Source organism: Erpetoichthys calabaricus, chromosome 2 (genome assembly GCF_900747795.2).
Source record: "Erpetoichthys calabaricus chromosome 2, fErpCal1.3, whole genome shotgun sequence".
Taxonomy (NCBI): domain Eukaryota; kingdom Metazoa; phylum Chordata; class Cladistia; order Polypteriformes; family Polypteridae; genus Erpetoichthys; species Erpetoichthys calabaricus.
Window position 1 is genome coordinate 324011045 of NC_041395.2, and position 12006 is coordinate 324023050.

The 12006-nt window shown below is 41.3% G+C and overlaps 1 protein-coding gene across 3 annotated transcripts in view; it reads left to right on the forward strand.

The window, feature by feature from the left end:
• Positions 1-12006, forward strand: part of LOC114647313 (tolloid-like protein 2) — a 339436-nt gene that overhangs the window by 317206 nt on the left and 10224 nt on the right. For 2 of the 3 annotated variants that reach the window (XM_028796002.2, XM_051923413.1), the window contains 2 exons: positions 7100-7313; positions 9230-9480. In XM_028796002.2, the coding sequence (XP_028651835.1) occupies positions 7100-7313; positions 9230-9480 (465 nt within the window). Of the gene's footprint in view, positions 1-7099; positions 7314-9229; positions 9503-12006 lie in introns of all 3 variants that reach the window. The other variant, XM_051923412.1, reaches the window with a different exon arrangement.

Sequence of the window (12006 nt, forward strand, 5' to 3'; positions counted from 1 at the left end):
TACTTGTAACGGCAAGTCTTGTCATCCAAGTCAGGACAACTAATATTGGATGAGTATGCAAGTACTTTGCATGCTTAAATTCTTGTTGTAAAGTCAAGTCAAGTCAAGTGGCTTCATCGTCGCACCATCCACACACCGTATTGCAGCGTACAGTGACACATAAAAATATTCCCCAGGACCGCAGTGTAGCATATCCATAACTGCACAGGACAAGTGCAAGACAGGTAAAGGACTATACCATGCAATAAATAGGTAAAGAAGTCAATAATAAATAATAGGTAAGTGAATAGACAGTAATAATTTTCAAATAGATAGTAATAAAATAAATGATGACAACAGCAACAGTAGTGACAAGTGTAACAAAGATATATCTATAAATTCGCTACTTGTCCAGATCTCAGGACAGGAGGGCAGCACAGAGTTCAGGGTCTCTTGCAGGCAAGCTGTTGCAGAACCTGGCAGAACTGGTTTGGATGTGAGAGAACCTTCTGCCACATGGAAGTGAAACAAAGAGACCATGGGATGGGGGGGAGTGGTCCTTCATAATACCGTAGGCTTTGTGGATGAAACACTCTATAAAGATGTCTTTAATGGAGGGCAGAGAGGTCCCAGTGATCTCTTCTGCAGTATGCACTATCCGTTTCCAACTGCAGTTCCTAAACCAGACAGTGACAGAGCTGGTCAGAACACACTCAGTGGTGCCCCATATAGAATGTGGTGAGAATGGTGCACCTGCTGCTCCTTCTTACGTATTACGGTCAGCTGCCAGGTGTACACCCAGGAATTTGTTGCTCTCAACCAATTTTGCTGAAGAACCCTTGATGTGCAGATGGGTGTAGACAGCATGGGCCTTCTTGAAGTATATACCTGTAGGCATAAGTAACTCTGTATTGAATTAAATTACACATTTAAGGAGAAAAGCCTTCCTTGAGTAAACGCTGCTATGGATTGGCACCCTGTCCAGAGTTTGTTTCGACCTCGAACCCTATGCTAGCTGGGATAGCCTACTGCAGACCCCCACGACCCTGTTCAGGACTAAGCAGGTTAGAAAATGACTGAGGGACTCTGGGAATTGGGTACTTAACCTGAAATTTGCTCCAGGGGAGCTGTACAATTGCTGACCCAGCGCTGTGACCCCCAAAGTTAATACGAAAAGACAATTTCCCGTCTGGAATTAACAAATCAAGAAATTAGTTTTCCTTTCATTTAAAATTTTGCTCTCCAGGTTGTTCTAAACCAAGTAACATATGTTTGGCCTGTGTAAAAACTGGCATTGATAAATAAATACCAAAAATATGTAAAGTTTGCCAAGTAATGGAGATGGAGGAGTTGGCCCATGTTCTTGCATACCAAAATGTAGCATGAAAATGAATGTAGTGATGCGGTTATAAGCAAACACACATCTACACCAGTCTTAAATTCCTTATTCTGTACATGGGGTGGTCCAAGTTGGAGTTTCTGGCGTGTGTTTATTACTATCTTCATATTCATTGCATTCACCTTTGCACGTTGTGTAGCTTTATGATAAATGCTATTTATGTGTGTGAAGATTCAAATTTGTGAAGTCTGAAGTGTCGTCTATGAGCCGTCCATAGACGGATACACCTCTGTGAGCCAACACAGTCTCAAAATGGAAAGATAAGTGAAGTACAAAATGCTGGCTTATTAGGCCTCCTTCAAGTGTGTGTGTGATGTTAAGTGTGCAGGTCAGATATAAAGATGAAGGGGAATGCAGACGTGAAGTTAAAGGGGCTGAAGATCTCAGCGAGTTCCATTGAAAGCCATTTATTTACCTTTGGCAGACGCCCTCCAAACTTTATTTCAGAATGTTTTACAAAGCGGTAAATGTTTTTTTTTTACTTAATGTCTTTCATGATAAGACGTTTTTGAAAATGATTTCCAGAGCAACACATCTTTATTTTGCATGTATTTATTTTTTGGCGAGTACTATTTCAAAGTGTGTTATGTTTAGTGTTTCCTTATAAAGTGTTGTTTAAGGTCAGCACAATCTTCACATGTCACATGCCACAATAATTCTTTATTTTATATTTTGTCTTCCAGAATACTTTGTAAAGTTCACATTCATTTTCTGAACACTCATATTGCAATAGAGGTGCGAGGTGAACCATAGCCATCTCTGCAGCAGTCTGTTCAGGGCCAGAATGGGCAACTGTCAGTATTTAAAGTTTAGGATTTCTGAAACACTTTATAGCAAGCTTTTGACCATTGGTTCACTACAGTCTTGCAGAGGAAAACAATGGGAGAACATGCAAAGTGTCCACCAGATATCCAGCCAGGAAATGAAGTCTAAAAGCTACCTGCTCTATCAGCATGTACCACTACCTTGCAAATCAGTTTGTCATTGTTTTGTAAGGCACCTTTCATAATGGTGGCCAATAATGCAGTGGCGGATCTACTGTGAAACTAATGGAGGTTAAGCTGCAGGACCCCTAATCCTGGAGGGGCACCAGAAGCAACTTTACTCCACATTTCCTAAAAATCTGGGGTATCTACTATATGAGAAGGGTTTAAAAAAAAATCATAATAATAATAGAGTGTAATTCATTACAAATAGTAAAAATAAAAATTAAAAGGATAGTAAAATATCATGTAACTGAAAAAGCATTAAAATTAAGGATGTTTCATTTTAAATACAGTTAGGTCCATAAATATTTGGACAGAGACAACTTTTTTCTAATTTTGGTTCTGTACATTACCACAATGAATTTTAAATGAAACAACTCAGATGAAGTTGAAGTGCAAACTTTCAGCTTTAATTCAGTGGGGTGAACAAAACAATTGAATAAAAATGTGAGGCAACTAAAGCATTTTTTTAACACAATCCCTTCATTTCAGGGGCTCAAAAGTAATTGGACAAATGAAATAACTGGAAATAAAATGTTCATTTCTAATACTTGGTTGAAAGCCCTTTGCTGGCAATGACAGTCTGAAGTCTTGAACTCATAGACATCACCAAATGCTGGGTTTCCTCCTTTTTAATACTCTTCCAGGCCTTTACTGCAGCGGCTTTCAGTTGCTGTTTGTTTGTGGGCCTTTCTGTCTGAAGTTTAGTCTTCAACAAGTGAAATGCCTGCTCAATTGGGTTAAGATCAGGTGACTGACTTGGCCATTCAAGAATTTTCCACTTCTTTGCTTTAATAAACTCCTGGGTTGCTTTGGCTGTATGTTTTGGGTCATTGTCCATCTGTATCATGAAACGCCGCCCAATCAATTTGACTGCATTTAGCTGGATTTGAGCAGACAGTCTGTCTCTGAACACCTCAGAATTCATTCGGCTGCTTCTGTCCTGTGTCACATCATCAATAAACACTAGTGTCCCAGTGCTACTGGCAGCCATCACACTGCCTCCACCGTGTTTTACAGATGATGTGGTATGCTTTGGATAATGAGCTGTTCCACGCCTTCTCCATACTTTTTTCTTGCCATCATTCTGGTAGAGGTTGATCTTGGTTGCATCTGTCCAAAGAATGTTTTTCCAGAACTGTGCTGGCTTTTTTTAGATGTTCTTTAGCAAAGTCCAATCTAGCCTTTCTATTCTTGAGGCTTATGAGTGGCTTGCACCTTGCAGTGCACCCTCTGTATTTACTTTCATGCAGTCTTCTCTTTATGGTAGACTTGGATATCGATACGCCTACCCCCTGGAGAGTGTTGTTCACTTGGTTGGCTGTTGTGAAGGGGTTTCTCTTCACCATGGAAATGATTCTGCGATCATCCACCACTGTTGTCTTCCGTGGATGTCCAGGTCTTTTTGCGTTGCTGAATTCACCAGTGCTTGCTTTCTTTCTCAGGATGGACCAAACTGTAGATTTTGCCACTCGTAATATTGTAGCAATTTCTCAGATGGGTTTGTTCTGTTTTCGCAGCTTAAGGATGGCTTCTTTCACCTGCATGGAGAGCTCCTTTGACCGCATGTTGTCTGTTCACAGCAAAATCTTCCACATGCAAGCACCACACCTCAAATCAACTCCAGGCCTTTTATCTGCTTAATTGATAATGACATAACGACAGACTTGCCCACACCTGCCCATGAAATAGCCTTTGAGTCAATTATCCAATTACTTTTGAGGCCCTGAAATGAAGGGATTGTGTTCAAAAAATGCTTTAGTTGCCTCACATTTTTATGCAATCGTTTTGTTCACCCCACTGAATTAAAGCTGAAAGTCTGCACTTCAACTGCATCTGAGTTGTTTCATTTAAAATTCATTGTGGTAATGTACAGAACCAAAATTAGAAAAAAGTTGTCTCTGTCCAAATATTTATGGACCTAACTGTATATTTAACATACAATAATTATAATATGCGGTGGGCTGGCACCCTACCCTGCCCAGGGGTTTGTTTCCTGCCTTGTACCCTGTGTTGGCTGGGATTGGCTCCAGCAGACCCCCGTGACCCTGTAGTTAGGATATAGCAGGTTGGATAGTGGATGGATAATTATAATAGTATAAAACACTATTATCATTTATGACAGAAATATTTTTGTAATTATCTATTTTAGGCTAGCTGTAATCAAAAAAATGAAAACATATTTCATTACTTGCGGCCATTGTAAAAGGCAACATTTCAGTAACCTTTTATTTACATAAATAATCTAATAATACTTTAAAATATGCTAGCAGCCACACCACCTGCACTTCAGAAGAGGTCATCCTCCTGAAGCTAAGCCTGTTCAAGCCCGGCCAGTACTTGAATGGGAGACCATCTAGGAAAGCTTGGGTTGCTGCTGAAAGAGTTCCTGGTGAGGCCAGCAGGGGGCGCTTACCCTGTGGTCTGAATGTGGTTGCCTATGCCCCAGTGCAGTGACGGGGACACAGTGCTGTAAAAATGGCACCGTCCTTTGAATGAGATGTAAAACCGAGGTCCTGACTCTCTGTGGTCATAAAAGATGCCCGGGCATCCTTTGTAAAGAGCAGGGTGTATCCCAATGTCCTGGATAAATTTTCCACCATGACCTGGTTATTCTGGTCCCCTAATCATCTCTTGTCTCTGACTGACTAACTATTTCTCACCCCTTCACCACCAACAGCTAATGTGTGATGGGTGTACTGGCACAAAATGGCTGCCGTCATGTGATCCAGGTGGATGCTACACGTTATTGGTGTTTCCAAACTCATTATGTAAAGTGCTTTGAGTACATTGAAAAGTGCTATATAAATGTAATGAATTATTTTTATTATTATTATCATGTAACACTATTACAATAAATAATGATAATTTTACCTATGTACCTGTTTAATCGGTTAGTTAGTTTAATGATACATCTTAGGATGTGTTGGGACATATCATTAGTGATGCTTGCTGAGGTCATCAGGTGTTTTGGGTCTCTCAAAATCACACACCCCCCTTGCTCAGCTGACCCTGCCAGGGTTGATCAGACCCTGACTTGTGCCCCAGCAGCATTAGCCCATGTTTCGACCTCCTGATCCAAAGTCACCTGGACACCCTCTCTGCAGCCTCTAAGGTGAACTTTATGACTCTCCTTTTTGCAGCTCCTGTGATGCCACGCAGGGTGTAGACCTTGCATAATGAGCGGCCAGCAAGCCTCTACACCCCATCTCAGTGGGCTCACAACACACTCTGGCACTGCTCCACCAGCTGATTGTTCTTGGATGGCTTTCGTTTATTAGCCTCTTCAATGTGATCCTTCCACGGGACTGCCAGCTCCATTATGAACACCTGCTTTAAAGAGGCAGATGTTAACACCACGTGTGGCCTCAAAGAAGTTGATGTAACATGGTCCAGGAACTTGAGCTGCCAGCCCAAATCTGTTCGCAGCTCCCAGTCCAACACCGAGGTGAGCAGGCTGTGCCTGAGGCTGCTCTGCCACCCTGACAAAGATGATGTCTGATGACCCTGTTGATAGCCATGGCTTTTTGAGCACGTGGACGTGTCGCCAGCAGTAGCGGTCCTTATGGAGGGCTGCTGTGCAGCTTCTGAGGATGTGCTCCCGTTTGCCCTTTCTGGTGCAGAGAGGACATACTGGAGATGCACTCTTGTTGCAGATGTGTAAATTTACTGGGCTGGTAGGACGTCATACACGGCTTGAGCCATGAACTTGATGCACTTTGGTTCAGCCTGCCAGATGTCACCCTTAGATAAATGCAGTAAAGATTTGGTAGATACTAAGAGTAGGTGGCGTGAGAAGGCATGTCGTAACAATAAAGAGAAGCCATTGAAATGATAATCGCAATGCTAACATAATTAATATTTCAGTGTGATACTGATTTAGACAAGGATAAATATAAAGATAAAATATTTTGATTACCCCTACTCAAAAATAAATGTTACTGTACATTTGGAATAGTAAAATAAACAATAAATCACGTTAGATTAGCCTAAGCCTATTGTTTTTATGAACATTGCCCGCAGAAAGCAATGTCCCACAAAGTAAGTTTTACGAATCCCCACAGCACCCTACAGGGTTGCCCCACAGTATTACAGTTCCCAGCATACCTCGCAAGTGTCTGAATTGTTTACGAAGACCAAGGATGATGCCATCTAGCATATCGGGGGCTATCCAGACCTTGTTGCTGGTTGTAAAGGGACACCCTTAACAGTTCAAACTTCAGGGCCCCATAAATGTAGGTCTGCCACCACTATAATGATGTGCAGTAAGAAGAAATCATCCATCCATTTATTTTTGAAACCATGATTTTTTTTTCTTCGTTGCAAGCTCATGGGAGCCAGTGTCCATTCAGGCCACATCAATATAATACAAGAAACTATTACAGTATTATAGAAGGCAGCCCACCCCTGTGCACACTCACACATAAACCCAGACTTTCTGATATAAGGCCGACAGAATCATCAGTCAGAAAGGCAAAATAAATCTGGGCAGAAATTGATTCAGCAACACTAGCTAATGCATCCTGACTCCGCTCTGAACATCAGTTGGCCTTTTAGTTTGTGCCTTTCACAGTCAGCACTGTCTCTGAGGGGTTTTCTGTTCAGCCAATGTTTTATTTTCTAAAGAACATTTCAAGGTGATCATTTAGGTAATTAACACAGACCTGCCATTGGCCCAACTACCCTGAGATCCTGCATGATGCATTTCACCCAGCTGCTTGTGTTCCTCCCACAGGTCTTCAATGACTTTGAGGTGGAACAGCATCAAGAATGCGCTTATGACCACTTGGAGTTGTACGACGGCCCCAACAGCAAGTCACCTATCCTTGGACGCTTTTGTGGTAATAAGAAACCGGACCCGGTCATCTCTTCATCCAATAAGATGTTCCTTAGATTTTACTCTGATGCCTCAGTACAAAGGAAAGGATTTCAGGCGAAACACAGTACAGGTACACCAACTTTTTAAATGTATTTTGGGACAAAAGTAAAGGAGGAAGGATTAGCAAATGATATTAATTATATAGTGTATCTTAATAGAAAGAGTAAGACGGTTATGACTTTTGTGACCTGTCAGGGGTGCCACAGAACCTTTAAACCCCCAGACACAACCACACAGATACAAGTTCTGGGTTCAGAGTCACGTACCTTTACCAGATGCACAAATACAATACAATGCAATTTTATTTTATTTTCTCTTCTGTCCTCTTCTTCCTCCTCCACTCCTCCCAGGTGAGCTTTGTCCTTGTTCTATCCAAATCCAAGTCAAATAGATGAGGCAGAATGGCTTCTTTTATCTGAGACCCTGGAGTACTTCCAGTGCCAGGGCCTTGCCCACAAAATCCTCATCTGACAGTGCAGAATCCAAGTCATTGACAATACATAACACGTCTCTGGCAGAGGATTTCTTTTGACGAGAGTTGCTGCTGGTATTTGACGCCACGCTGTAATGAAAATGAATGGCAATTCATCTTTATCACCTGTTCTTTGCTGCCATCTCATGGATAAAATTATATAATACATTCTAGGTATTTTTTTTTGTCGTTAGCCTTCATTTCTTTGGGTTGACTGTTGTCGACACCCGCCTTGAAAGTGTTAGTGAAAACAGAGTGACATTTTCTTGCCCTTCTATGGAGCTTTCATTTAGAGATCCCTTTAATGACATTTTGACTCTTCAGACCTGGACCTTCACATACCTTTAAAGTGCTTGTGATGGGCCACAACACTGACACACTGTCAGTATAATTTCCTGTGATTACCTGTTTATAGCTCGGAAGACACAAAATAGTGAAGAGAGGACTTGCCTGTAAAAATAGGGTGGGTGTGTTTAGTCGCACTCCGTCATAAGTGGCTCATCTTGGCATGAAGTTGTGCAGAAATATAAAAACACCCGAGCAGACACTGGGGCCTTCTGCCTGCACATTCATATTGGTAGTGGAGGTGATTGTTGGAAGGAGAGGTGGTGAGCTGATCATTTATTATAACATTCTGGACTTTGTCTTTTTGTTAGTGGAACACAAAAATCTCTGTATTTTTTTCTTTTTATTACTGCATAGCTCCTGAAGGTACAGTTGTGTACATCATATGGAGACACTTCAATAAAATATATCAAAAACATGTTTAAATACCCATAATTCAAATTTCCGACTGTTTAAAATGTGATTAATAATATTTCTAATTAGAATTTTAACGGATGGAAATGTAATTGTAGACATCAAATTTGTCCTACGTGGGACAGTAAACCAGGATAAGAGGAACAGCTAAAACCGACATCCTTGGGCTACTGCTGATTTCTCCCTCTAGTTTTGTGAGGCACTTGTTATGATTAAATCCCAAAAGAGAAGGGCAAATCCACAAAACACTCTTCTAAAACTCAGTAAATAAGTAGATATACTTTAAATTGTTTTCTTAATTAATTCAATTTACAGAAATACATCAAACACATTATTCTTCAATAAAGAAACTGAACACTAGGAGATAAACTATAAACTGTTCAAAACAGTAAATACAAAGAAATAAACTTGTGTCCTGTCCCTCTGAGCAATCTGATTGAAAGAAAGAGGAGGAGAAACAGCATGCGATGAGCTGATGCCCCGTTCAGGGATTGTGTCTTCCTCGTTCCCAATGCTAGCTGGAATGGGCGCATCCCTGGGCTGATGGATGTAATCATTAAACATCCAACCTTTTCAGAGACATTGATCCAAAATATAACACAAATAGGGAATCGAGATCGATGCTGTCCCAGAAACCCAAAAGTAACCAAATTTAAGATTTGAGAAATTGCAATCATGGGCCTTCTCAGAGGTGGTGCTCAATAAATTTATTTAAGAAAAGATATATTTGTTGCTGTTGTTTCTTTTTTTGTCAGAATGTGGTGGACGAATGAAAGCAGAGATTAGAACCAAGGATCTCTACTCTCACACGCAGTTTGGAGATAACAACTACCCTGGACAGTCCAACTGTGACTGGGTGATAACTGCTGAGGATGGCTACGGTGTGGAACTTATCTTTCAGACATTTGAAATCGAGGAAGAGTCCGACTGTGGATACGACTTCATGGAAATCTACGATGGTTATGACAGCAGCGCACCAAGGCTGGGCCGGTTCTGTGGCTCAGGGGTAGGTGTCCAGTTGGCCATTGGTGAGTTAATGTTAACTGGGTATCCCCACTAGTGACTGCCTTTGACGGTAAAGCACAATGAGGTCACCTCACATTGCACTCGATTGGGAGTTTTCGGAGATACCTCTTGTGATGCGTCACGTTCCCATTTTGTTTCCTTCCCAATAATTGCCAGTGGGCACTTTTGGAGAAATGCAGGGTAGCTGGGTCGCTGTTGCTTTGCTTCTTGGTATTCACCAAAAACATCTAAGGTTAAGCTCTCATTTTTCTGTACATATAAAAAGCTAACTAAACACAAATATTTTTTTATGTTATCAAATGAGTTGAAAAGTCAACCACAACTCTGCTAATTTTCTCCCTGATAGTTACCACTTCGAAAGCCGTTCACATTAAATGTCCCCACAGAGAAACTCTTATTTTCTGTCTGTCTTTTAGCTTGTGAATGCAGCATTAGATCCCAACCAACAGACTTATGTGTGATCCTGAGAGATCACTTCAACAGTAACTGCTAAAAATATGAAAATAAATGTACCTTGGGAAAAAGTGAGAAATGGGGCTTTTGTGTTGCTATCCATTTTTTGATTAGTGTTTAGAGAAACTAGCAGATATTCTTCATGCTTTGATTCAGAACTAAAGCTACTTCCAGGCTTTTATGTTTTTGTTTAAAAACTCAGACATTAGTCTCTGTTTCCATCTTTGATCCACACTACCCCAACACTTTTAAAACATGAAAACAGAGACTTTTGAAAACACTCTACGGGCCATACATTTCCGAAAATTTGTGGATGGGTGAAAACTTAGACTTTTGAAAACACAGACTCTAACCGCACTGTGATTGGTTTGTGCCTATTACATGGCCCTTTCCTGATTGGATCCTTCTCATTAGAACATCTTCTTCCCTGATTGGTCACCTTTCTTGGAATGGAGTTGCTTACTTGTATCATCTGAATTGTGTTTTGTACAATTTGAATGCTGCATACATGTGCAAAAGGCAAATAATATACCAATCACTACAGTTTTTAGATAAATCATGTGGCTGGTGGTGTTAGCATCCCTTGAAGGATTTTTCTGCCAATGTGTGTATGCCCAGTGTAGATGAACGGCTAAGATTTATGCTTTTTTGGCTGTTTTAGTGTCAACTAATATACTTTCATAAATAATGTGAAAGCGCTGGTGTGGATGGAGATCGTTTTTGTTTAAATGTGGTGGTAATTAAGCCTTGACACAATACAGAGGTTTGTGGCAACCTCCCATGTAATTGAGAATTGGCTGCTGAATTGCAAAAAAGGTTGATGCAGAGGTCTTTACAGACAAGAGTCCACAACAGAACTGAACAGTTAGGAAACATAGCAGATATATATTTGAAAAGCAGGAAGAGAAAAGATCTTGGGACCAGAACTAGAAATGAGGTCATCAGGCTGCGACTTATTGAGATGTGGAAATTATGTCATTAGGAGGTGAGCTGTTCTGGGGTGGAACCAGAAGTGATGTCTTCTGGGGCAGAACCGGAGGTGACGTCATCCCAAGAGCCAGGTGGAATTTCCCACATTTGGTCAGTGGGGAGATAAGAGAAAGGATTAGTGTACTGTGCTACCCCCTGGTCTGACCGGGAATTACCTTCATCTGAGCCCTTTAGCTGCCTCCCATGCGCACGTGTGTGACAATGTTTAAATGAAAACATAGTAGAGTGGACATAACCTAAAGTGCCACTGCTGTGGAAAACATGTTCCTGTTCCAAAGAAGGCAGACGCCTCTTCACCTAATGACTTCAGGCCAGTGGCACTTACATTTCATTTCACTTCATGAAGAACTTTGAGAGGCTGGTCCTGGGCTATATAAGTGCTCTTGTGGCAGACCACCTGGACCCAGATGGATAATTGCATCTTTCATTCCAATGCAATCTTAGTCTGATAGGCAAACTGCAATGGGTCAAGGTTGTCCACCACAAGAAGACTCATATAGTCCAGGATCAGCCACTCAAAGGTCTTCATGATGTGAGATATAAGTGCTGGTGGTCTGCAGTCATTAAGTGCTTTCTTTGGAACAGGAACAATGACACTTTCTGAACCTTAGGGACAGACTGAACAGGTGACAGAGGTCACCACAAAGTTGATCAGTACAGGCCTTAAGAACTCGAGGACCGACTCCATCTAGTCCCACAACTTTTCCTGTGTGTAACTTTCTCAGTTGTCTCCTCACTTGATCTTCAGTTATGGACAGCACACACTTGTGCTCAGAGGTGGACTTGCCATGAGACATTCCAGTTGACTTAGTCGGAGTTGCTGATGTATTAGGAATGGTGTCGGGGGTCTGGTCATTAGAAGAAGGTGACAGTGGGAGAGAAAATCTAGAAATCTATTTAAACTTGGTTAAAGTTGCCAGCTTTGTCCACATCCCCTTCTAGCACTACCTACCTTCTCTATCTTGAGTACTACCTATTCATGTTATTAATGCAGCCAGAATCATTTATCTTGCTGCTTAGCGCATATTGCTAGTGCCGTGGAAGCTTGCAGATTATCAGCCTC